Raw genomic sequence first — 27,785 nt, 5'->3', positions numbered from 1 at the left:
GCATACTGTCTATAACAAACATTGAGCTGAAAACAGTTTTGTCATGGCCAACACAAGTCAAACGATGACATTTCATATTTAAGCAATACAATGTGCTATTTTTTTATTATTGTATTGCTTAAAAATATGTGATGCATAATTCCTAAAATAACTATACCATGATAATGAATTCATTTAGTGATGTTTTCTAAAAATTTGAAATGTAGCATTTAAATGTTTTGTATTTACAAGGTTGTTGGTTAGTAAATGTATCACTGCCAGCGCTGTATTGTACCTCTTTATATAGACTTTCTTTTTCTACCAAAAATGTTTCGCGCTGGTCAGGGGGTACTTTACATACATTACTGAAAAAACTTTGAGAACCACTGAGCTAGATCGTACAAAATGCTATTAATCGACATTATGACATTATTATTGTGTTCAAATGTTTAATGAAAAACCTTACAAAACCAATCAAAACATTACAAAGTGTAATGTATGACGAGGAATTATACAGCAACAGAAAGTCACGTGAATTATTGTGAACAGCAGTTAATGACAAATACATTTACAAGATTTCTCATGTAGTATGACTCTTAAGTCAATCCAGAGTTGCATCTGAGCGTCAGTCTGGTGCATCACAGCAGGACAAACCAGGATGGTTTAGTCAGAGCATACTCACTAGCCTCACCCTTCTCAAACTACACAACACAGGATTTAGCTTGGCATGTAGGGGAAACGTAGTGATAATGTTAACATCTGCCAGTCCCTGGTTTCCACTCTCCCGCTCTCCATCGAGATAGAGCGGGCAGTGATAGACTGGTAACTGTGGGACAGTCGATGAAGAAGCATGTGCCACCTGGACATTGCTGCCGTCGTTTAAATGTGAACTTTTACAAGGGAAGGTATCCTGGGCAGTATCTGTGCTCCTGACTTGAGCCTTGACACAAACAAGGGGCAGTGAGCATGACTGCAGAGAGACTGTGTCCTGTAGGGCTCCTAGCTGTGTATCCCATGATGCCCCTCTCAGCTCCAGGCCACATAAATACACAGCATCCAGGGGAAGTGAGGCTGGGTATGTATTATCACTCAGAACCTAGAGGGAAGAGAACAGTATAAGTAATTAACCTGCAGCACCTGCAAATAAATAATGCAATAGTATGAAATGAACTATTTTTATCTACTGGGTTATAACAATTTAACAGCAGTTTAGAATGCAATTGTATATTTTACCTGAAAATGCAGGGCTATATCACTCATATATTTGCGATTTACTTGAGCAGCCTCTCTCATCACTGCCACCAGAAAGCCTCTGGCATTTTTAAAAGCAGATAGTCGGTATGCACCGGGAGGATCTGAAGTGTTGTGGTGCCAGAGATAAGCACTGAGCAACTCTGCCCTCCTCTCCAAGTGAGACAAGTCAGTGGGCTTGAGGAGGGAAGCAAAGGTCGACGCGCTGTATTGAACGGGCTGTTGGAGCTGTGAGAGGAGCGAGGACACCGAATCAATGAGATCATCCCACTCAGCCTGGAGGAAGTCACATAGGTGACTGTGAAAGACAGCTCCTGCATTTGTAACTGTGCTGTCATTCTGGGTGTGTGTGAGATAACTCTTCAGAGCCTGCAGTCTGTCTCTAGCATGGCTGTATGCTGAAAGTGTGGTGGGCTGGCTTAGCGGTGTGTAGAAATTCCTCACTCTTCCTAGAGGAGTTTGGGAGGCCTGCAGTAGTATGTTCAAATTGTGGCTATTGATCTTGGTTATGTCAGCTGCCACATCTGCACTGAAGCCCAACACAAGAGGGTCATTGATGTATTCAGAATCCTGAAGACCCTGCTCCAAAATCTGCAGTAGTTCTGACAAATCTGAGGAAATTAAACATAGCCATAATCACTACATTGTATCTACACAGAAACACAAACATCCACTGTTGGCTCTAATGCTTGTACCCCTTGCTAAGTGTTTGTCTTGTTGATTTGAAAATGTATCCTCATTTCAATGCTGCAACCATGTAACTTGCTCTGCATAAAGGTTTCATCTAAATGTTTAAAATGTAGAAGTAAAGAAAAAGAATAGTGCATAATCCATTTCCTCCAGTTCACTGTCTCATTAATTTGCTTGTAAGGTGTATAACACCATCAGGAAGTTGTTCATTTACCAAAGTGGCCAGGGTTGCTGGTAATATCTGAGAGGATGTGTGGTCCACTGCCCCACAGAGGTGACACTCTGCTGAGGCAGGTCTTGGCAACATTGTCCACCACCTCCAAATCTGCAGAGTCTAGTACATGGCCACCATGCACTAGATTGACTAAATGAAAAGTATAACAAGGTTAAAGCATACCGTAACTGAACCAGAGGGACAGCTTTATCTGTTAATGCTGCCTCACCTGCTATATACTGCAAAGCCTTAGCCTTGTCGTGGCAGAGACTAGCAATGCAAATGTGTGCATCCACCAAAGCCAGTAGGTCTTCCTGACTCCTTCAAAAACAGAAACAATCCAAATACACAAGCTTGAACTCTTAATCTTTTGTGATATATCCACCATTTGAAGAATTAGAAGACTTAAATTCAGATCATGTATGGTTTCACTCTAAATGGATATGACAGGGAAATATACAAATATTTTTCGCCTCTATATTAACTATAAGTAAGTATATCTATAAGTATAGAGCATGTGGGCCCATTTCCTCACCAACTGTAGATTCTCCCTTGGCCTAAGTATTTATAGGCCTGTCTCTGCAGTAACACAGAGTGGAAGATGGCACAGCGCCGGAGGAGATCCATGTTGTGTGCTTTGACACCCGACAGTGATTGACGCTGTACGATGGACACCACCTGTCGCAAGGAACAGCTCAGCTCCTCCTTCAGATCCCAGGGACAGTCACAGACCAGAGACAGGGAACACATTCGCACTGCCGCTGTTCCAATAATAAAAATAATAATCATCATTGAAATCATAATCATTATTACAACCTGAGCAAAACCAAGACAAAAGGTTACTGTATTATTTGCAATAAATTAGATCACTTAGGAACAATTATAAATTTAATTATTGAAAGAGAAAACTAAAGATTGTGAGATTACCTTAATGGATAAGAATAGATATACGTTATTCTGTTGTATTCTGTTTGTCAAAGTTTATGATTAGACTGGCACTCTATATTGAACAATAATAAGAGCTTAGTACCAGATGGTGGCATTAGTGAAAAAAGAAAGACTGCTTCATCCCTTGGATAGAGCAGTAATGGCAAGTACATCTACCTGGTATGGAGCGTGATGCATATTCTTGAGTTATAAACCACAATCGGAAGCACGGGTGAATCAGGCATCGCTCCTCTGTGAAATATGTAGGTAGGCAGGCAAGTAGGCAGATGGATACATAAATAGAAAGACTTGATTGTAACTTGGGTTGTGAGCATTCGTTAATGATAACAAATAATACAAGTGCAATTTAAATTGATTCTTGATGGACCACTTACCTCTAAAAGTAGAGATCAACTGACTGAGGTGAGTCACTACTTTACCATCCCATTGTTCCAACAGGTGACAGTTGTTAAAAACCAACCAGTGGCCATCGTTAAAAGCTTTGTCCAGCATTGAGAGAATGACCTCTCTGTCACACAGAGCCCCAAAAGAAATGACTTTCACCTGAAAATAAAAACATATTCATGAAGAACAACATCAAGCACTGCATTGGTGTACATTGGCTACAGTTATTAACTTGAAACAAAATGAAACAGTGTGCGTTACCTTCTTTGTTTCTGCTACACAGTGGGCCAATTTGTGTATTAAGTGAAGAGGCTGAATGCTTGTCCACTTATCTCCTCTTTGACTGGGCAATGTAAGGATGATGGGTCCCTCATGTTTGAGAAGATACCGTGAGAGGGCCTCTGGATTCCCAGTGTGAGGGGCCTCAGTCCCTGCTGTCTGTCCAGGCAGGCAGAGGTGGTAGGTGGCCATAGCCTCAGCTAGTCCCTCCAGGCAGTCTGGGAGCATGGTCTTCCAGAGGAGAGCCCGCTGTAGCAGGGAAAGATGGGAGTGAGAGCGACAGGGAACAGCCCCTGCTACAGTGGAGGAAGGGAAGTGCAGGTACTCCTGCCACTGTATGGGGCCAGTGGAGAGAGAGGCAATCAACCCTCTGAAGACCGGGATCTTCTCCAAGCAGAGGAGCTCTGGGTGGATATGAGGGGGTATCCAGCTGGGCAGAGCACTAGTGGACTGTGAGACAATGGGAGGAAGGGAACAGGGTTTCACTTTAATGACAGGATGTTTTATGTCTTGAAGGCCCCTGAGGAAAGCCATTCTCTCAGCCTCGGAGCAGAACTGGTTGTGTTGGAGCACAGCCACAGACAGCAGCAGCTCCAGAACAGCAACATGGCTCTTTAACAGACAAGGCCTGTATTGAACCAGCAGCTGGGTTGCCATCCGGTTTGTGACCTCCGGTATTATGCCCGCTGGCACTTTCCCAATGGTACATGACACTAATGGCCTGCCCTTTACAATGAAGACCTCTTGCATAACTGTGATGAAGCCACGTAGGGAAAAGTAGTAGGCAGGGGAAAGACGAGACACCTCCTGCAGAGCCTGGTAGAGGGCAGCAGCCAGCCTTATTAATTGTCGGGGTACAGCCAGCAGGGACTCGTGGTACTTCATCTCCTCACTCAGCTGCTGGATTTCAGCCTGCAGTTTCTTCATTGCTTCTTGACAAACAGCCACACGGGGGAGAAAATCAGAGTCCTCTAGCAGTGAGGTGTTAGACTGCAGGATGTAGTCCATCAGAGCATCCTATAACAAGATTGTGTACAGTCAACTGATGTGCAGCAGCTATAAACAACAGCAGACAATTACATTATCAACTAAAAGAACTGCACTTAAATGTAGAAATTGTTACTGCTTGATTATGTAATGCAAAAAACACTCTGAAAAGACCAGTCCATTATAGTCCATGACGTAAATTCCAAAAAATGTTTACTGACTATGGCTGTACCACAATGAGTAAATCAATAACAACAATTACGAGACAAGCAAACTCTGACATGTCAGGCAGAAATTAGGCTGTATGCTAGTTGCAGATTAGGCCTTAAACACGTTTTGAACTACTACTACTACTACTTGACTTCACTGAATCATATGAGACTAAATAACCAAGAGAAACAGTTTTGTAAATGGTGGCCTTGTCACCTCTTTTGAGATCAGTTCCTCCAGCAGCAACTGCTTGTCATTCTGGAACTGCAAGTGTTGAATCAGCAGTTTTTTACACTCAGACTGCAGCAGCTGTGTCAGCATTAGCTCCTGGATCTCTTTTGAGCTTACAGAGAGGTCAACAACGCGCACCTGAGCCAAGATGGATGGATGGATGTCTAAGAAACAAAAAAAGAATGCCCAGTGAGCCCTACTTTCAGATGAGTTAGAATAACTCATTTTCAAAATGGCCAGAGTGTCCATTTCATCCCTTTTTGTTTTAAGACCCCGTGTTATAATCTAACCCCTTGCGTGCGCTGAGTAATAATAACAAATAATATATAGCAGTATGTCATCTTAATACTGTGTGTCATATGATCTGTAAAAAGAATTCTCAGTATATCTCTGTAGCAGTTACAACTTTAGCAAATCACCAAGACAAACTACGATCCCTTATTTTACTGGGATGATTAATGAATTTGAAAGTCCTGCACTTATTTTGCAAGAAAAATGCCAAGCGACTTTAACAGAGACTCTCCATGTACAGTTGAATTGAAAATCCTTCTTACCACTGCTAAGCAGTTGGACAGGCAGATGGGTGCTAAGGAAGAGGCAGAATTCAGGGTGGGTCGGCTGAACATGCTGTTTTAACCCTGGAAGGCAACATCCAGCAGGGCGTGCCAATCTGGCCAGAAACCGATGACTGGGAATCACACGTTCCACATGAGTTACCAGAACTCTCAAACCTGCAAAATGAAAGACTAAAATAAGTTACAGCTGAAAAAGGATGGTGTAACTTAGAAATTTCACAAAAACAACTATAACTATAATAACTATAATAAAAAAATTGTCATCCCCTAATTGACCTTTCTCCGCAGCCTGGTCCAGCTTGTCCAGCAGCTCTGGATCATCAGCACAAACCACCACATTACACTCTGTCTCTTTCTCAAGCTTGGCATTCTCTCCTGCAAAGAAGACACGTATTGTACTGGTTTAAGTTTCCCAATACAATTCACATAGGCTTTGTATTGATTTTCTATAGAATTAATGAGGTTTAAAAACTGTGTGATATATATTTGGCATTATTTCTGCTCTGCGAAGTTGCAATAGGCATTAGTTAATATTTCATATATTTTATATATAAAATATAAATATAGAGTTTAACAAGGTTAACTGATCGAAAACAATCTTAGGATGTTGGTAGATGACAGGGTGCAACAAATGGGCAAATCCCAGCAATGCTGTTGTAATCTAAGGGCCTACCTGTGATGAGCATCCTTTGAGAGCTTACATCTAGATGTTGCTGGGTGTCTGCCAGTAGAGGCCAGCACTGAACCCAAGCACTCCTGCAGCCCCACAGCAGCAGCTTTACAACCATTCTATCAGAAGGAGCATCCTGGAGCATTCCTATTGCCCGACCCAGAGGCAGCTTCAGCCTCTCAGACACAGGGATGGGGAAACCAAGAAGGGGGTAAGGAGGTGAAGTGTCAGAGTGTGTAAACAGGGAGGTTCTGGGGTCCTTGGGGTTTATGTTGATTCTTCCTGTCTGACAGAGTGTCCTCCACTTGTTCAGCAGTTCTGTGCGTATATCAGGGCCAAAGGGGCCTAAATAAGAGATGATTGCAGCCAGGATAAGGGCATCTCCTGGTAGAGTTTGGTTACTTAACTTTGCCTCCTGAGGATAAAATAGAGAAAATCCAAATCATTTAAATAAAAAATATTTTAAAAAATAACACCAAAGTATTAAGTGAAATGTAAAGTAAATTTGCAAATGACGTGTTACCTGAGCAGCAGCCCTCCAGTCTCTGACATGTGCCTCTAACTGTCCTGCAGCCATAGTAGCTTCTCTTGCTGAGCTCTCAGCTGTGGGCAGTCGCAGTAGTTCCTTCTCCAGTTCTTCTTGTACCAACTGCAGTTGATCCTTGACATTCTCTTGACAATGGTAAGCATGATCCTTTTTCTGCTTGGCCAGGTGCAGTTGACCCCGTGCCTTTTTGGCCAGAACCTCCAATTGCTGCTTTACCAACAGTTGGTTTTGCATACGGCAGCACTCATACACAGCCTGGACCCATCGACACAGGGACTCACAGGCTTTGCTCACCTCTAGCACAGACTCTGGCACAAACTGGGGACTGTGAACTATCTGGCCAAGCTGCTGAAGCTGTTCATTTGTCAGACTAAAGCGGTCAAAAAATTCCAACTCCTATGAGAGATACAGTATATTAGCATTAAAAGCAATAACCAAAACAGCCTCTTATGCCACTTTGTGCAACTGCACCATTACTAAACCACTGGCGACCTTTATAAACTTATTTATGATGGAAAGATATTTTCCAATATAAATAAATGTTTCCACAAACCTGGAAAAAGTTGGATTGTCCAAGAAGCTGTTTAGCACTCTCCCAGCCTAGAGGACGATTAAACAGCAAACAAATGGCGTCCATGATTTTCACCACTCCATCAGGTGGATCTCTGTAGTGCCGCACTTCCTCCAGGTCAGATGGATTCAGACAATTTAGAATATGAATACTGGACAGGAACACAGGTTTTATCTGGAGGGAAAAAAAGATTTCAAACATGAAATTCATCTACAGTGACACTTTTGGTAAATGCTCTACATTGTTCTAAGGTATATGACTGGCCAACATCAAAATAACCTAAAATGGTATGATGATGATGGTTTTTATAATGTGATCTGTTGTGAATTTATAAATGTAAGTATATGTTATATTATTAAAATAAGATATGAATGCAGATATTAATAAAATAGGAAATCTGTTTACCTTTTTCTGAGCATGATTAATCTGCTCTTCCAGGTGAAGCAGCTTGCTTTCCTCTACCACACATTTCTGCCGGGCTTCCTCAAGCAGGCTCTTGTGATAATCTACCGCTCTGAGGAGCTCTTTCTCACGCTGCAGGATGAAGAGGGAGGGCATATATTGTTTATACAGATATCTAAATTTGTAATTTTCACAAAAGATGCTGTATTATAAGTATATATATATTATATATATATATTATTATTATTATACAGTGTATATATATATTGCTTAATATTCAAATTGCAATATAAACTGAGATACATAGGGTTACTTTTACACAGTCTCTTGCAAAGAAATAAATGTTTTTATTAATGAAATTAATCAACAATATTCCCTGGTGCAAGTATCTGAAGTGCACTGAATGTATTGCTTACAAGGTTGTTTAAAAGAAAATTATGACCGTGGTGAATTAGAAATTGTGGCAGTCAATACTGCTGAAACCCTATATAGAATATTGATCACATTGGAACTTCATACTGTATGCTGAATTGCTCTATATTACCTGCTGCGTCTCAGCAATTTTCTCCTGCAGTCTTATTAAGTGCTCTCTGAACTGCAGAGCTGTGTTGTTCAAGACATCCAAATGAGACAGAACAGTTGCAACTCTGGAAAAATACAATAGTTATTGTTTTAACAACATAATAGGATGTCAAGAAAATATAATTTAGACCTGTACAGTCTACTACAATACAATCAAATAGCTCTGCAACAAATGCTCCCTCTGTAAAGGTTACCATTTTGATTTTGTTGCATCTGTGTCAGATATTGTTCAGGATGTAGTTTGTGGTGCAGCTGTGTTGTATTGCATGATCATCATCACTTTATCAGATTAAGCTAGGTCATGGTAGTATAATCATAAATACTGTATATTGAGATGCACAGCAGCACATTAAATACTAGAATCATAGGGAGGAAAAAGAGGAAAAAGAGGAAAAAAGCCAACTACCCATTTGAGAACAACTAACCTGTTGGCTTGACTCTGCTGTTGCTTGTGCAGATGGTTGCAGAGGTAACCAAAGTGGGCAATGAACTCCATATAAGTCTGAGGGCTGAATGGTTGAGCTCTTAGAAGGACAGAAGCATATTGACATGCAGATTGATGGATTCCTGCCATAGCCAAAGACAGATTGGCCTCTGAGCCTTCTCTCTCCACTAAATTATAAGAAAATGAAAAAGGATATGTCTTAGAACAGACCAGAAATAACACTGCCAGTAAAGAGTGATAAAAATGAAGTCAGTACAGACTAACTTTTGTGGTGTGACTCACGTTTGTGGAGACTGGTTTTGAGACATTGAGCAGCAACTTCCACTAAAGACTGGTTGGACCAAGGCTGGTACACCTCTACACAGCAACTGAAGCTCAGGGCTTTGGTCAGTTGTGCCTTGATCACAAATGATAAAAAGTCATCCATTTAGGGACACAATCTGAAATTACATTATAAATGTAACATATATAATGGCACAACCTGCACTTAGTATAGAGAGCCCAAATATCACATCAGAGTAGAGTCCACATGGTCCGCATTTAAGTTAGGACTGTGTATACTCAACAACATGGGATATAATTGGAATGTGGACCTCAATGACTCAACTGTGATGTGACAGTTGGGGTATAAAGGGTCCTGCACCCTAATCAAGGGTTGGTCCTGTAAGTATCAAATGTGAGAGGACACATTTTAAATGGTTGTGCCTGCTCTGATTACTCCACCTTACTGGGTTGAAAAGTACAGTTTGTGTTTTGTTAATGAATACAGGTACAAAGGTTCAAGCAATTGAAAGAAAATGCGTATTTACATTCCATCCATGGGTTCTATTGTTGGCAGGTAGCTCACTGCTGTCCGTAATGGCGAAGGGAAGCAACAGGAACACATGCACATTTCTGTGGATATGGCTCAAGTACCTTTGTTAAAAGAAGCGGAACAAATGTGGTTTACAAGTATTCACATTTTCTTTTTCAAATAATTATTGTAAGTAGTCAGTCAACTTTCTCATACGCCCATTTTTGACTACAGTCTACTGTAAAAGAATGTAATGGCAAATGCCTACATCACAAGCACATCAGCATTAGGTACTCTTTTGGATGTCATTAAATACACTAAATGTATTTTTTAGGCCTAAAGCTTAAATACACAGTTGGAAGTGGTAATGACTGACAGTTGTCTCTAAGTTAGGCCTAAACAGTGGGCAAACTAGCATGAAGACTAATAATTTAGGTACTTTCTTCTTACTTCTCAAACATACAACCATCCATACGGTATCGTCTTGAGTTTTTCACAGCAGTCATTCTGGAAACAAGATTTCTCAGCTCCTCATCTGTGTAGAGCCCTGTATAGGTTCTGTGAGACATCACCACCAACAGCTCTTCTCTGACAGACTGGCTTATTTCTTCATGGACCAGTATGATGACATTAACTCCATCCACTCGAGTTTGATTCCCAGCTTCTTTTAGGATTTCATGTAACTGATTCTCATTGCCAGGATGCACCTCCATCAACTGGTAGCCTGTTACATAGGCAGCTAAACGCACAGTGGTTTTACGGCCTGTGCCTCTCTCTGAGCCAATCAGCACTCCGTGACCTCCATGTATGAGCAACACCCTGAGGATATGTAAAAGCTGACTCACCCTGTGTCTGTGTACAATGTATCTGGTTGTAATGTTGGAGTCATTTTCAATTGTCTGTCCTTTGTCTTGCCCTTTTCTGTCGATGACTACACACAGCTCCTGCAGTAGTACGTCAAGTTCTCTGTCCTGATAAGAAGAGCTACATTTAAAACTGTATTGCTGACTTATTGGGGCCTCAGAGAGCTCAGGACCATATACAAGTTTAGCCACTATGCCCTCCATATGCTGAAGAATCTGGGGTTGCAGAGGGAGCCTTTTTAGGCTTGTCTCTTCTAAGCAAATGTTTTCAGACAGAAGGGAAGGTTCAGTCAATGTATAGCCTTTCTTTGGTTCAGACAGGCCAGCTGGATTTGGCTCTTGAGGCAAATTTAGTGTATCTGGACTCTGACCTTGTGGCTTACAGGTGCCTGCTGTGTCCATGGGTAGTGTGTGAATAGTTAGGTTTGAGACAGTGGGTGGGTCATATAAACTGGCAGGCAGGATTTCATCAACCAATCTAATTCCATAGTGTGCTGTTGCTGTCTTGGCTATGAGTGACACAAGAGTTTTGCTTTCATCCTCTGAGCATAACCTATCACTGAAAGTGCGCATGCACTCATGCATCCAGAGATGTGCAATGTTAAGGACTGATGCTGCAGGCCCTGGCAGGACTGGAGAAAAGCCTAGTAGTGAATATTTCTTTTTCAGCATTGTCCCTGTGATTGGGATGTTAGGCTGCCACAGGCACATCCCGTTAAACACCTTCTGAAGGTCATGATGGGAAAATATGAAATGGGGCCTCTGCACAGTTGGCTGGAATTGGTCACATACTGCATGATAGAGATTTTTAGTTGCAGTGATGATACAACATGCCATATCCTCACCACTGTGCTTAAGTTCCAAATCTTTGAGCCAGATTTTTAGCCGAGGAGAATGTATAGACAATATAATGTCCATAGATAGGCTGGGAAGCACAAAGATAGAGAACAGGCGCGACAGCCTGGAGGATATCACATTACTGTGGTGACTGCCAAATCCAAAGACACAACAGGTAGCCATGTAGCTGATGGTTCCAGAACTTAATAAATTGAAGTTGTAGGCATCAAATGTTAGAATATGCCCCATTGACATACTCTGTCGTAGTGTTTCTAGAGCTGTTGACGTCCTCCCAAAGACATCTATCAACAGGAAGGATAGAAATATTAACGGCATAAAGCTTCAAACCCTGCAAAATCATATTAGTTCTCCTAAGGTAAATTTTCTTACTCACCACAGGGGGCTTCATGCAAATCATCGACAAAAAGAAGCAGTCCCGGCTGTTTTGTCACGGAACCCATAGTATCTTTACAGTTCTTCTTGCGGCTGATGTTATTCATTAAAGTGCGCAGGTCTCTGGAGCTCAGTAGTGGACTGGCTGGTAGGCTAATGTGTGGCTTGTCAAGCTTGTCAAAACTCAGCAAAGTTTTGCACAGAGTAGTTTTTCCAGAACAGGGCTCTCCTGCGAGCAACACTGGCTGATTTCCCTCCAACATGAGGTTCAAGAGATAGGTATATTTCCGATACTACATAAATAGATTTAAGACACTTGTTAGTTAAAATGTAAATGCAGTGATGACTTAATTTATGTATTTTTACTACACTAGACAGAACGTTCAGGACAAACCTTGGGAGGGAGGGAATTTGTCAGCAGTGTGTTCTTGGGGCACATCTTGCTGTCTTTGTTAAAAAAGTGTTCAAACACACTCTCTTCATCAGGAACCACAATTTTGTACCGGCAAGTAAACAGCACTTGACGGGCTAGTAATTCAAACTTTGTCCAGTGGCTAAAAATATAAAGTATATGAAGACAATTGGTGACTGGTATTTCTTTGGGAAGCTTTTTATAAAAAGAAAAAAGTTTTTAGAAATGTTTATAGCAATAACATACATACTAAATTATTTGCATAAATGAATGTGACAAAAGAAGTTGCATAAAGATTATCTTACCGAGGATGTAGATGTCCACAAAATCCCCAAATATAAGCCACCAGAAAAAGGTTCTTGGCCAGCAGATTTTGTTTAGTTGGGGGATCTGTGCCTGCTGTTCCAGTTCTGTGTAGAGGTATATCTGGTGGGAGAATATGTCATACAGTATTAATAAAAGTAAAGTCACCTTAACTAGTCTGTATGTTTTACAAGCTTATATGTTCATGACTAATACCTCGTTTGTCTATCTGTGGTATTGTGTCAGCTTTTTCCACATCTTTCCAAAAATGCTGTAGGAGGGCACGTAGGATCCGGACAAATGACATGATTTCTTGCAGTCCATACATGACACTTTTAGGAGATTCTCCTTCATTATGGATTGCAGAAGTTAAAGCATTTTGCTTAAGCAAACCAAGCGTACTGGCAAAAAGATCTTTAGCCAGACAATTCCACATTTTTAAGGTTCCATGATCCAGTTTGTGTTCAAAAAAGAGAGCATTTGTTTCACTCTTCCACACAGCCTTCCAAAGATCAGTACCTGTGACATAGACAAGGCTGCAACGGGTCACTGCAGAGGGACTTGCATCACTTAGGTCAGTGATCTCCATAAGTAGCTTAAGGTGTGATTGGGATGGCAGTGCTTCACCTGATGACAGGCGCAGAAATGGGTCCTCAGGACTGCACATTGTAGTTAAGTAATCTAACCAGCCAGGCTGCCCCACAGGATTCCCATCCATTATCAGCCATTTTTGAGTCTGATCACTTTTCTTCCTATTGCTGCAGATTGTAGAACTTTTTGGTTCACGTCGTTCTAAATCTCTCAGAACCTTTCCAACAGCTCCATCTTGCCATCCTCTGTTTTCACAGAAGCAGCCAAATACCTCCTTATGGGACATGGCGTTAGGAAACAAGACCACAGTGTCAACAGAGTTCCAGGTTGAAGCAGAGATCTGTGGTTCTGCCTGTGGAGTATCTCCTTCAATCATATAGTCACTTTCAAACACATAGTCCAATCCCTTAGCAGCCAGATGATTGAGTGCTCCAGCTAGAGCACAGTAACAGGTTGTCTTTCCACTACCCAAGGGGCCTATAAGCATAACTGCCTGAGAGATTTTCATGGTCTGGTAGAGTGTAAGAGCACTGCTAATTATTTCAGTGTCAGAGTGAAACTGTTTCTTTTGTAATTCTTCTGTAACTGCATCTTTAAGTTGCTTCTTTTCTTCTTCCTCAATGTACGGTTGGAAAAGAGGTAACTGGCATGCTATAGGGAATGTGTTCTTGAAGGTGATGTAGAACTGTGAGGCTTTCTTGGGCTCATAAAGAATAGGTGAGAAGACAGTAAGAATAGCTTTGACAATGGCTGTCTCCTCCATTAAACCCTGTATAATTGACAAATGTGAACTGCTGAACTTGGAAGGCTTTTCAGTATCTTTTGTATCCTTTTCAACAACTCTGGTAGTCACATTTTGTAAAGGTGCAAGAGCAGTTTGTTCTGCAGTCGCTCCTTTAGCCTCATCAGAAATTTCTTGTTGCCTTACACTTTGTTGTAAGTGCATTTCAGAGGTGGAGATGACCTTTTGCAAGACAACAAGATAGCAGCTCTGGTTATCAGTGATGAAATCAGGCAGACAGAGAGAATCCTTGGCCAGGCTAACAAGGGCCACCAGACGTCGACTTAAAGACATAGCTTCTGAGAAACCAATGGAAGTTAGCATTACTTCTGCGATGGTCCTGTAATCTGGATGGGCTAACGCAATGGGTCTAGTTGCACATCGCAGACTCTCTGGAAGCTCAGATGTATGCCCCTTCGATGAAATAAGAACACATCCATAGCTTAGGCTGGCATAAATGCTTTTCCCTGCAAGTACTATATGGCATTCAGAATCAACAATGTTTATGCAACCAGTGACCCCTTCAGCAGTCCTGTCCTTTGGCTCCTCATTCATTCTCTGATTCTTATGTATTGTTAACTCAGAGAAGGATTGATGGATGTCTACTAGATTCTGCCCCAGTGATGATAGGACCCCTTGTGTTAGTAAGTCCACAGAGTCCAGCAGAAGCCATGCTCCAGTCTGGAGGGCGCCCAACAGCATCCGCTGAACAACACCAGGTCTTATGCTTGGACAACATTGCATATCGACAACCTGCCTCCCCAGTGCTTTTCCTAACTGGACGACAGTTGTTTTCTTTCCAGACATGCAAGGTCCACTCACAAACCCACATCTGTAGCTTGTCAGAGCAAGCAGAATCCCCAGTGTAGCCCGATCTGTGGATGGAGTATGCATCATTACCCAATCTTCTGGACCAAAATACTCATAATCATATTGAAGACGATGGCCCAAAACATCCACGCAACACGTTGGTTCATTGGCTTTCAGGCTCAAATCTTCAGAGTTTATATGATACTTCATTAAACTTAGCCACTCAAAAGACGACTCCAGCCCACATTGTACCTCCATGAGTCGAGATAGCTGCTGCGCATGCTTCATTGTAAGCTGCACTAAAGCACGCAGACACATCATCATGTACTTAGAAACCAGAGATTCCCTTTTAGCCCCTGTGACTCCATCCCTAATTGAACGACCAAGGTTTTTCAGTTTTGCAGAGTTGTATGCCTTTATGTTGCTTAATGTCGCTGGGCCTGATTCTTGGAAAGCTTGTAGAACTGTGTTGCACCAAACTGCCTCCTCAGCCACCAGCAGACACTGAAGAGGATATTCAGACAGCAGATCCAGCGCAGGTACTACAATTTTTCTCCTTTCAGCAATGTGGAACAGGATGTTTCCAACTTCCTTATCACTTGCCATATATTGACTGGGTGGTTCAAGCTGGTTTCTCACAATAGCACATTGTTTCATGCGCTGTAGCATTGTCAACTTTAATTGTTTCTCAAAGACACAAAGCCATACCAAGGCATTGGGATTTGGTTCCAAAGGAGACAGAAAGGTTATGTGCTCCTGGAGGCTACCAAAAAACCCTAGCACCTTCATCTCTCTGTGGCTTTGAGATGTAGCCCCCCAGTTCTTCACACCTCTTGTATTAGATGGTATTTCACAATCCACTTCAAGCCAGCGTATCCCTTTAAAGCATTTGCGCACAAAGGGTTGCAGTGTAAAAGGCGTTGGATGAAAGGAGAGTAGCTGTATCACTTCCCTATCACTCAAGAACCAGAGTCTTGGAAACTGTTCACAAAAGGTCTCCAGAAAATCCACCATTTGGTTGGAAATGGCCTCCATTATAGACAGACCATCAATGAGAATCTGGCAAAGGCTTTTACCATGGAATCTGACATTTGTCTTCTTGGAATGAACAAAGTTCAACACACGAGGGTCACTTAAGATAGAGTGAATAAGTTCCTTAAATGTCTCATCAACTGGTTGGAATCGCTCCAGCTATAAATTTAAAATAGAAAAACAATCAACATTTTTGGTTTCATAGCATTGCATTAGATATGTTTGACTTGTGATGACATAAGGACATACCAGATCCAATCTCTGAACACTAAAGGATGTTTCATGGAACATCTTGGTCAGGGAAGCCCATATTTGCTGGTATCTTTCAATTAAACAAAGTAGCTTTCCTGTTAATATTGAAAGGGAGAACAAAAGACAATGCAATGTTCATACTGTTTCTGCACTTAGTGGCAAATTGTCAAAATCTCGTTTTGTTCATTTCTTTTTCTGAATATCCACCTTACCAAGATCTTGTAGTGACTGCACCCAATCCTCAATTTGCAGTCTGAACTCAACACTGTGTGGGGACTTCAACATGGTGGACAGAGCCATCAAATCACTCTCTATCTCAGCAAAGTGTATTTCCAGACCTGAGTTAGAAAACACATAGCAAATCCCAGCAACTTGTAAGTTGAATATTGCTTTTCACACATAGTGAGAGAAATATTATTCATTTGCCAGCTTGTTATTGAGTCTCACCAATGATAGTGAATCTAGCATCTTTACAGGAGTGGTGAATGGCAGTTTGAAGATTTGAAATTGTGCCCCCTGTGGGCTTTTCTGATAATCCATGTTGTGACTCACGATGCTGCCAAACAGGAACAGTGAATTTATCCACCTGGAAAAGTCTGGCTTTCCATCCCTGTTGAAGCTTTTGGAAGATCTGCTCCATGTTACACTCTGCTTGTGCATCCCTGCATATCTGACAGAGTAAAATGTACCATAAGCAAATCAAGTAACATGTGTGGCATATAAGGGGATTTTGTTGTTTATTGACCCTGTATTGAGAGGCATTTATTTCCTAATTTTAGTAGCACTGCCATTACAGCCCAATGTGTCTTTCCTGCTCTCACCTTGGTAATGAAATTCTGGTCAACTTCAAGTAGTTGAGACATCAGTTCAGCAACAGTCACCTTCTTCTCTGAGACATACAGTAGGCCCATGCCTGTCAGACAGAATGTATTTTGATTACTTTAGATATGCTTTGGTTTCATGCATGCGTTACCAACATGGCCAACGTGTCTGACCTTGGAAAATGGCTTTCCAGTGTTTATGTTTGAGTGTGGGGCTCTGCAGCTTGGCCATGGGTGCAACCTGATGGCTTAAGCTTTCCAGGATTCCTAAAGTCTCCTGCAACACTGCATCATGAGTAGGTATGATACTTGTTAGAGATAAAGCTTGTTCCTTCCACTTGGCAATTTTCTCCTGAGCTTGTGACACCACAACCTGAGGGAAAAATATTTCAGAAGATTTGTTGGTTTAATTCACATGGACAACTATGATAACTTAGGAGATTGTTATAATCACAAAACAAACTATTTGTAATTGTATAATTCAGAATGGTTTATAAGCATTGCTTAGCATCTTCGTATATATGTATTATGAGATACGCTGTGCTTGCCAATACTCCAGTTTTTTAAGCATACTTGTTTTCTCCAAATAAAAAAAAGTCAATCAATTAAAGAGAAAGCAAATTCTAGTTTAAGTACCTTTTAAACCATAAATAATTACCTCCTTGCTAAAAATATTTTACCATGTTGTCAATAAGAGAGACCTTCATTTGACATGTTACCTCACTGAAAAGCAACTGTTTCCAGTCTTCCATCCATGATGTAAACTCAGCTATTAGCTCCCACAACTCTTTACGGGCTTTGAGCTTATGAACATCTGTTGTCAAAATGGTCAAATCCATTGGATGTTCTAATGGGAGACAATAAACCATAACAGTCTGATAAGATTAGAACTTTTGTAAATACATAACATGACAACAGTTTTTCCCATTGTTGTTATAAGATCAAAACCACCAAGTTTTTTTAGCTTAATTTTCATTTTCTTCTTTTCTTCTATCAAGTTCAAAAATAAGTTTTTTAAGCCCCAAAATCATATATGTACATAATTTACACCATCTCACCGTGTAGTTTTTGGCTGTTCCGACTAAGTTGTTCCAGCTTTGCACTGAGATTGTGCACATGTATATACATGTGGTTCAGTTTGGAGGCCATCTCTTTTGCATCCTGGGTTGGGTCAAGGAAGGGTCCAGATGTAGCTTTAGAGACGATATTTTTAAGGTCACAGACCAAAAATGAGAACATTGTGTCCAATGCGTTAGCCATTGAAGGAAGACGGTGGCACACGATGCTATCTGCTTGCTTCAAGAGGGGAATAAAGCAATCCAACATGGCCAGCATCTAAATATAGAACACAAACACCAGTACACACACTGCCGTGAAGAAAAAACAATAACTGAGATGTGGTCAGACAGCCGCAATGTTCCGAAATGATGCACGAAAGTGAGTTACATTATACTACAGTATAATGTAGTTAATAATAGCATCATTTTCACTTTTATGCCTGCAGACCTTTTGTTCCAAAGTCAGCTCCTGTTCAGTCATCTTCCTATAGTTCATGCAAATAATGTCCTGGAGGGAGTGAATGTATTCCAAACGTTTCTGCGTGTCAGCCAACAATTTCACAGACTCCCTCATCTGAAATAATAAGACAGATTTAGCATTCTGTATCAATTTTATGTTTATCATGGCTAAAAACTATGTTTGAGTGATGTAAAATGTATCTCCTTGCCCTAAGGTCATGGAGAACCCAAAAACTGTAACAAATGTATTTCATTTTTAACTTGAATTTGAATATGAAAAAGCTATGTAGTTACATTGCTTAGTGAGTTTCAGGTCCCTTAGACCCTTAAATAATGTTTTTGCTTAAAAAGAGCTTTTTACAAAAACAGTGATATGTAGTATGCTTGGTTTCTGAATCAGAAATCATAAAAATATACGATATCATGTTAGAAAAAAAATATCATGCTACAGAGTATCTAAAATGAATGAAATGTTGACAAATATTTGAGGGCTACAAGGAACACTCTGGTATATAAAGTCTAAAGAGTTTCTTTACCATAAGAGCGTATTTCGAGAGGTCATGTAAGTCTCTGGGTTGTGTCTTGAGATCAGCAGTAGGCCTCTCCAAGTCTGATATGACGCTTTCTGAATGCAGCTTTATCTGCTCAACTAGCTGCTCTAGCACTTCCTCCTCAATGAATCTCAGTTGTTGCCCTTGAAAAAAACAAAGGCAAAGAGTATAAGAGCATTCAGCATTAAACAAGAAAGTAATTTCTCAACCCGTTAATTGACCATACAGTTTACCGTTTTACAAAGCCAGGGAACAACAACTCATCGTTTTTTTTTTAGGTCAATGTTGGGTCAATGTTGATCTTGAATAGGAATCTGTATTTGTATTTAAGAGTCTTTTAAGAGATTTAATTACTTTGGAGCAGACGTACCTAGATTTTCCTTTATGCTGGTGCACTGGATGATGAACAGTTGGTTGGAGGTAGAGATTGATGAGGGAACTGTGTCGATTCTTTCAGTCCAGTGGTGTATCTTCTTTATGTGCTCCTCATATAGTAAAGCAGACTGACCCTTCATGGATTCCAAAGAGGCTCGACTCCATTGGCTAATGAACAAATGGATGTCCACCAACCATGAGTAACTCTCACACAGCTGCTGGATTTCTACTTCAGCTTCCTGTCCAAAGAACATTGAGAATTACTTGTAACACATGAGCAGGTGTGCAGATTCTATTGATTATGTACTAACATCACCTAGTATTTGATTTGAAAGTCTTGCCTGCATGATTTTGGCCTGCTCTTTCTCAACTTGTTTTGTAACATCGTTGATGCTGATCTGCCACTCCAGCTGTCCCTTAGGGAGGGGATAGTAGCAGCCATGCACCCTGTTGCCCTGCACCATTAGCAAGGTTTGTTTAGGCAGCACCAGCCAGTGAGATGGCAGGTCTCTGAGCAATTGCCAGCAGCAAAACTTTCTACAGCCAGTCATTGCATCATTGTTCTTATTTTCCCCTGATGACAGTTTATAAAACAAATGGCAAAAGATATAACCTCATTTTAAAACAATTTCTGTGTTTAGTTTACATCGATCCATACAGAAACATGAATGACAACTTTGGGATCAAGCACATTTTTACATGAAAACTGCAGGTTTGGGTCAGCAGAACCTCAACTCAAGTAAAATCAGAACAGTGAAATTTGAAGACCAGCTTCAATGCAAATTGTTTTACCTGTAATAGTAGAATGTTCAATACAACTGAAGGCAGAGGTTAAATCCTGAGCCGAATCAGAAGTGACGACACTGTTGCTGATCTCCAGGAAGAATCCACAAGTGTCACACATCTACCAGAGAAGAAAGGTGTAACGAGTAACTGGTGCTACATTTAGATAGATAGATAGATAGATAGATAGATAGATAGATAGATAGATAGATAGATAGATAGATAGATAGATAGATAGATAGATAGTCTTTATTGTCCCATAGGGATAATCATTTCCACACATCTTCTTTTCATGTTCCATAGCACAACAACACATATAAAAACACATAAAACATGTAACACATATACAAAAAAAAAAACACATCACATTAAGACACCCACATAGACACATCAAATGTGAAAACTACAAAGCAACTGAGGTGGTGGTGGCGGTATTACAGTTTGTTCAGCACTGTGATGGCGCTGGGAACAAAACTTTTTTTGAAATAGGCTTTAGTCAGTGCTCTGTATCTGCGGCCGGATGGAAGTAGTGTGAAAAATTCATTCAGGGGATGGTCTGTATCAGCTGCTATTGTACGTGCTAGGTGTGTGATGGCTGTGTCATTCATGTCTGATAGGCTGGGTGTGGGGAGACGGATTATCTTGGAGGCAATATGTGTGATTTATAATTTTACAGTACAGCAGGGTGGGTTGGATGATGCTTTTGGAAAGTAGGAGCAGGAGGTGGGGGGCAACAGAAAGGGCTTTCCGTTTGCGTATGACATGTAGTCTTTGTTGTGCGCGTTTCTGGATGACAGTGACATGTTCCTTGAAGTTGTGTTTATTGTCTAATTTATGATCAATATGCTGTTCAGAAACAACACAGCTGGAATGAACAGCTGTGATAAACATAACATGTAAATATAATGCAAGCATAAATCCTACATCATTGTTGGATTTGTCTTATTGACAATGGTTTTCAATTACATCAAAGTAACCTTATGGAGGTAGTCATACTTCATTTTTGTCCATGACATTTCAATACTAATAATCTACTAGTTCAAATATTTTTAGAAAAATGAAACATTTTCTTCTACCTTTAAACCAATTGTCTCACATTTATCCAGTTCCTACAACTAAATAATATACTGTATTAGAGGTATGGCTGCATTTGCAACTGTGAAGTTTTGTAAATTACCTGAATTATAGAGTCCCCAACAGTCAGGAGTGCTTCACTCACAGCTTCTTGGAACAGATGTATCGGTGGGTCCACAGTCAGCTGACTATTGGAACTGAAACACACCTCAGTGTGGAAGAGACAGCACTGCTGGGATGTTTTCCTCTAACAACAAAAAAACATCAATAGCATTCTTTTAATTAAATGTTAATTCAATGCATTGTCAATTTCTTTTATCTGATGCTTCCTCTATTATTTCGAAGTAATAAAATGTTTTGTATCTATATTTCTTCTGGTTATAGCTTGAGAGACGGTTGCAACAGTGCTCTACAGTATCTGAAAATGTGTTAAAAACAAAAGTGACAAGGATATTATGTTCTTAATAAAGTTTTTTTTTCTAGCAAAAAGGTTTGTGTCCTTGTAGCTGCTACATAATTGGAGTTAAGGAATGCTTTCTTGTCACCTTCAAAACATCGTCGAGAAAAGAAACGACATCTTGTCGGATGATCGTGACGAGACTTTGCACGATCATTTGATTGACGAGAGCAGCAAAGTTGCCCAATTTCTGCAAGATGCTTTCAGACCGGGCCAAGTCTTTCTTCAGGTCCTGCTGGTGAGCCAGTTGGAGGTGAATAGGTTCGTAGCATTTATTTGGCTTTTTAGCATATTCCATGTGCAGGTGTAGGTCCTGTTTTGCCTTGTAGCTGCCCTCTTTCACCTGGGGATAAAAGAGGTTTTACAGTGACAATATTTAATAACATATGTTCCCAAAGTGCTGCTTTTCTAAGAAAACTGACCACAAGCCCATCTATTCCAGAAATGGACATGCTTCTTTCTCATATGAACATCGTCTGAACATGTCTAATGCTCTAGATCAGAGGGGGTCCTCAGAGTTACTGCAAGGGGGGCCACCAAATTATTGGTCATTTTTTGGAAGTTTTTTTCAAAAACTAAAATTTCTTAACATGAATCCAACATATTATTTGCAAATATAAATCAGCCTATTTGTGAAAAAAACACATATTGAAGGTAAGGTAGTCACTGAGGTAGCCATCCACAGATACAGTTCATCCTAAGGATTCACTGTGCCATATGTATGTTTAACATTAAATCACGATTTATAAAATCATGCCAACAAGTATTCATTATTTTAATAGCTTAGTATTTAATGCACTAAAAGGGTATGTATAAAGGCTTTAGGCTGCCCTACACGTTATTGTGTTGTAAGTTTAATATGCAACTTAATTGTATATAATATACGTAGTAGGGGGGTCCCTGATCCGTCTCTCTCAGTTAAGGGGTCCTTGGCTTAAAAAAACGTTGAAGACCCCTGCTCTAGATTGCTCTATCATTAATGCTATTCTTCACACATTAACACAGGTTTGAGTTTGTTTTTGTTTTGTTTTACATCAGAAATAAAATTGTGGTACCGCATTTAGGATGCCAGCACGATACTGTGATAACTTCTCCAATATGTGCAGACAATCTTGATTCTTGGTTATCAGTACATTCTTGAATTCCAGCAATGTGTAGGTTTGAGACTCGTCCTGGGGCAGTTGGTGTGTTCCTTTCAGTTCTTCAATTATTCTGTAAAAGATACAGTATCATTATCAGGTAATCTGAACAAACAACGTTAAAGCTTAACATCTGTCCCATCTAACATTTAAAGGTCATGTCCAAATTTGGCTAATTAAGTCTAGGCCAGGGGTCTCAAACTCAATTTACCTGGGGGCCGCTCGAGGTAGAGTGTGGGTCAGGCTGGGCCGCATCAAGTATTCAACAAAAGTATTCTTTGTTTGCTTTCTTAAATAAATCTTGTTGCCTCAATAGACATTTTTTAAGATTGGCGACCCGGTTCTTTCTCTCATCTCCCTGGTATTTTTTATATTCCTCAGCATGTCTAGTTGAGTAATGACGTCTGATTTCATATTCCTTGTACACCGCAACTTTCTCTGTGCATATGAGACATGTAGGGGTGCCCCTGTGCTCGATAGAAAAAATATTCCGTCTCCCACTTTCACTGAAATTGCCTGTGCTCGTCGCCAACCTTTCTCTTCACGGCACGTTTTGAGAGAGACATGACTGGAACTGGGTGATGGCATATATTTTCCGTCACTCCGGAACACGTTTCAACCAAGTGACTAACGTTGATACTTCCCCAGGTACTTCACGGTTGGCTAGCTTGACAACCGTTGACAACAAATGCCGCAGGAAGCTGTCACGAGACTAGCTATGGTAGCCCGTAAGTGATAAAAAAAGCGTGGCAAGCGCGGCACACGCAACGACTCAGCAAAAAGGTGCGTTTCAGAACAACGCGCGGGCTGCACTGAAACTAAACTTTGATGTCAAGTAGGGAGGCCACAAAATATCATCCCGCAGGCCTCAATTGGCCCCTGGGCCGCGAGTTTGAGACCCATGGTCTAGGCTATTACGCCAAAATCAACTAATAACTACTATAACATAAAACTTATATTGAATGATTTGCACATGAAACAGACTCACCTGTTGAACAGAAAAAGAGCATTTCTGAACTGAGGTACAGCCATAACCAGCATATCTTGCAGATCCTCACACTTGCGATGAAAAAAGATCTTGCGCACATTTCTATGCCACCTGGCACAAAAAAAAATACCAATCACATAGAGCATGAAGATGAACAAAAAAGAGAAAGGCTTACAGTATATGTACTTACAAGGTGAAAGCTTTCCGCAGTCTAAACTCCCTGAAAAACGGAATTTCCTGCAAAGCTTTCCACGACACAGACTCTCTGTGCCAGTCTGCCAGACTGACAATTCCACCATAACCCCTCTCTGTCACATGTAGTACAGAATTAGGAGAAAAGATGTAGTGCTCAGAACCAGCTTCACTGGAATGGACCACTCGCAGGTCATAGGGTCTAAAACAAAGAGGACATATCACGGTGCATTACTAGTTTAATTGTGTGCATCCCAGCATAATGACACTACTACATAATAGCATCTATGGGAGTCTGAAATTAAAGGGTGGTAGATTGTGTTATTACAGTATTATTATATTACCTGTAAAAGTCTCCATCCACTTCCTTCAGGTAATAAAACTCCAATTCTCCCAAGTCTCTTTTGTTGACAAAAATATGAACTACCTCTGTGCCAGTGAGAGGAACTGTATTTGGTTTGGTCACTTTACCATTTTTCACAGTTGTGTCCTTACACATTGTGGCTCTTTTTGATTCATCTTTCTCTGTAAAACTGAAACAATAATACAGAAACGGAGTGTCAACAACAGAGCAATTAATCCAGGAATCAACTCGTTGGGGGAGTAAATGTTGACAGCTAAATTGGTCAGCTCTGTATGCCACTTTGGTAAATGAAAAGAAAAGTGTGAGAATTTCTATAATATACTGGGATAAAACTATGCCTGGGAAATATTTATTTCAAGCTGTGTGTTCCACTGTTTCAAAGGCCTACCAAGACACACCTAATCCTATCACATACCACCATCATCATCATCATCATCATCATCATCATCATCATCATCATCTTCATTACATATTGCATCATGCAACATGTTTCCTATTGTGACGTGGTGTAATAACAGGATTGTATTTATGTCCTAAATTAGCAAAACATTTCACATAAACTAAATGAGGAATGACGCTCATACCCAAAACTTTCAAGATCACATCAAAACAAATGGGTGCATTAAAATCAAAAGAATCTCTATAATTATTCCACATACCTCTGTGCTGTCCAATCATTGGCAGTTCTGATAGGGATATCGGTCCCTAATGCTGAGGCCATAAGTCGAGGTCCTTTTGTCCATTTTGTGTCCCCCATGGCTCTCCGAGGTCCTACTTGGGCTATAAGATGAGGGAGTTCCACCACCGACAAAGGTCTGTCAGGTCTGAACAGAGGCCTGGCTGTAAAGGCTGCTGTGAAAGTAGGTGGCTCCGAACATAAAGGCGGTAACTTCCCCTCAGAAGAGTGGGTTTTTTTCTTAACCTTGGATGCAGACCTAGTAATGTTTTTACCACCGGTCTGTGCAGCTCCATCATGGGATCTTTTCTCTGAAGATGCAGCGGACATGCTGCTGATCTCTCTATGAATACCATCAGCAGGTTTAGGTACCAAAAACGTTGTTTTGTCAATCTACATTAGGACTTTACTCTGGAATTTCTGTAAGAAAAAAAATAAAAAAGGTAATGTAAACTTGAATCATCACCATATCATGCTGTACCTATCCTACATTGTCAACTAGCCACACACCAACAAGATCCTTTTTTAAAAAGAGATAGAGATGTACATTAATTTAGCAAGATCTCTATAAGGATGATGCTCCCTACTGTAAGAAACAAACATCATTTTAGACAGGGATAGGCAGAATGTGGGTCACTAGGAATACTTTGCTCAATACAGAATCATCAGTTTAATTGGCATAAAAACAGCCTATGAAAAAAGTTGCATAAAAATAAAGAGCTGTTTTCGCTATTAGCCTATTTGTTGTTTAGATAAACATTAAGCTAGCTATATATATCATTATAGGCTACTTCGGATATGCCTATGATACAAATCCAGACACTTTAACATCCTGATAGGCCTATAACTTTATTTAACGATACAAGTTGCATTTTCGAGATTCTTGATAATAGCACTGTGTGAAGATAAACTTAAGCTTACATTAAATCTTCCCAACAATCATAAAGCACTGATATAGCTAACTTGTTTTGACTGAAACACCCTTTTATTAGCAAACGTAAAACAAAACAAAATATTTAAATCACTTTATATGGGTTACATGATTACAGTAATGTATGAAGTCCAGCTACAACAAAGCATTTGTGCTAGTTAACGTTAGTTAGCTAGCTAGTTACGCTAACCTTGTTAAAACAGCTAAAGTTAATTGTGTAACTAGCGTTAGCTAGTAAACCAAAGACGTTAACGTTACACATGCCGCAGTTTAACACCTGTTCTTGATACTGCTGAAGTTTAAACACCAGAATATTTAGAAAGCCGACTATGACGTTTTGAAAGTTAAATAACTACTTTAAATAAATGAGCTAGCTATAACAACATAAGAAACAAAACTATCTTGTGTGACTTTCTTACCTGGCTGTGACGAAGTTGTCTGCGCAACCACGACGACGGCTCGTTGCCACGGTAACGCACTGTAACTTCAGTGGAGCTGGTGAAGGTCAAGTAAAAATAAACAGCCCTAAACTGTTCAAGTATTACTAAAAGTATAGTAAAGTTATAGTTTTTGACTTCAGAAAACACTGGCTTACAAGAAATCACAGCAATGTATTCAAGTAATTTCGATAAATCCCTCAAAAGCTTTTTCTCTGCTGCCTGTGTACAACCTTGTAGCTAGGTGAAAGTGTAGTTTTAGTTTATGAGCTGCCTAAGCAACAGAAATTGTTCATGTTTTTTTTTTAACTTAACATGTATTTAGATAAACACCTAATAATTGAATCTAATAATAAAACAGCTGAAATTATTAACTGTTCAGCCTATATACCTTTTTTCACAGCAGACTTTTTTTTATACTGAAGAATAGGCCTACCTGCTAATTCCTAAACCTAAATTGAATGCAGCCATAATTAATTCCACCTGGTGGTTTTCCTGCTATGGCATGCCAACAATATCTGCTGTGATAAATCTATTACCACTAAAACATCAAAAAGGTTTTAATAAAAAGCCAAACTGTGCCAGACTCTTCTGCTGTGTGTCCAGCTGACCAACAACAACCCCATTAACTCTTCCATGACATAGAGTTGTGAAATTTGATTCTGACCTCTTAAAATACAATGTACAGTGCACAGTATTACATACTCATCAAGAAGTCCAGTATGACCAAATCTATAAAGTCCACCAGTCTTGTGCCTTTGTTGAATGGCGGGGTCTTTGTCACCGTCGAACAGTAGTCTGGTTCTGACTCCCACCTGAAAGACAGACAGACATGATTCACTCTTTGGCATCATTACCTTAAACAAAATCACATGTGATTGTTAGGACTGGTAGCCTCTGTATTTCATTTTTTCTAAAATTAGGACTAGGCCTACATTTGTTTACCTTATTGTTTCATTTTGCTGAAAACAATAGATATATGTAGGCCTACTTTCCACTCATTCTGCTGAGCTTAAGTTTTGTTAATGCTGGACATAAATCAATCCTCCTATATATTGTGCCATAAAGCAATTCAACATTTTTGGGACAAAATCTGACCCACACATCCTCAGTGTAGATGCTAGAAACTGCCAATTTTCTAAGTCTTTTCTAAGTTTCTGTACAGCAACTCTGCTAGTGGGCTATCTCAAAATGCCTGTGGTATGACATTAATAATGATGATTACATTTTTTTTTTTAAATGCAACACAAGTGCAGCTGTAGCCTAAAGGGAAAAATGAATAAACAATAGCCTCCTGTGAAAAGCTAAATTAGGTTGATAAAAAAACAAACATTTAGGAGCCCTCTTCATTATATGGTCTCACAGGGCTTTAAGTTTTGGGGGGCGTGCTGAGGTGATATGTTGAATCACTATCACTATCTAGCACACTGACTCCTCTATGACTATAA

At 40.2% G+C, this 27,785-nt stretch overlaps 2 protein-coding genes and 1 long non-coding RNA gene across 7 annotated transcripts in view; 1 reads left to right on the top strand and 2 right to left on the bottom strand.

The window, feature by feature from the left end:
- The window catches only part of LOC116042696 (extracellular serine/threonine protein kinase FAM20C-like), a 36,680-nt gene that overhangs the window by 1,438 nt on the left and 7,457 nt on the right, over positions 1–27,785 (bottom strand). For all 5 annotated transcript variants that reach the window (XR_004103298.2, XM_031289002.2, XM_031289000.2 and 2 more), the window contains exon 8: positions 27,043–27,152. Coding sequence is in view for 4 of the 5 variants with exons in the window: in XM_031289002.2 (XP_031144862.1) it covers positions 27,043–27,152 (110 nt within the window). In the remaining variant the exon portion in view is untranslated. The remainder of the gene's footprint in view (positions 1–27,042; positions 27,153–27,785) is intronic.
- Positions 415–25,299, bottom strand: LOC116042695 (dynein heavy chain domain-containing protein 1). The gene is made up of 43 exons (XM_031288999.2): positions 24,953–25,299; positions 24,274–24,462; positions 23,928–24,131; positions 23,738–23,848; positions 22,666–22,822; positions 21,699–21,953; positions 21,257–21,400; positions 20,089–20,200; positions 19,638–19,870; positions 19,292–19,535; positions 18,907–19,064; positions 18,360–18,485; positions 17,912–18,188; positions 17,573–17,700; positions 17,028–17,226; positions 16,854–16,945; positions 16,480–16,702; positions 16,245–16,370; positions 16,030–16,127; positions 12,783–15,939; positions 12,569–12,689; positions 12,246–12,405; positions 11,853–12,144; positions 10,209–11,760; positions 9,775–9,880; positions 9,248–9,362; positions 8,946–9,132; positions 8,483–8,585; positions 7,942–8,070; positions 7,519–7,710; positions 6,942–7,361; positions 6,422–6,833; positions 6,025–6,123; positions 5,728–5,904; positions 5,159–5,337; positions 3,728–4,762; positions 3,457–3,625; positions 3,239–3,313; positions 2,670–2,895; positions 2,364–2,455; positions 2,135–2,284; positions 1,213–1,841; positions 415–1,075 (listed from the first exon to the last, which is right to left on the bottom strand). Exons 1-43 carry the CDS (start codon positions 25,297–25,299, stop codon positions 647–649), a joined length of 13,629 nt encoding a protein of 4,542 aa, XP_031144859.1. The 3' UTR covers positions 415–646.
- LOC118494971 lies at positions 1,330–23,493 on the top strand. Its single transcript, XR_004897193.1, has 3 exons — positions 1,330–1,341; positions 11,041–11,044; positions 23,398–23,493. It is a non-coding gene; the product is annotated as an uncharacterized LOC118494971 (long non-coding RNA).

This window comes from Sander lucioperca, chromosome 4 (genome assembly GCF_008315115.2).
Source record: "Sander lucioperca isolate FBNREF2018 chromosome 4, SLUC_FBN_1.2, whole genome shotgun sequence".
NCBI lineage: Eukaryota > Metazoa > Chordata > Actinopteri > Perciformes > Percidae > Sander > Sander lucioperca.
Note: the sequence above shows the minus strand (reverse complement) of the source record. Positions and strands in the feature narration are given on the sequence as shown.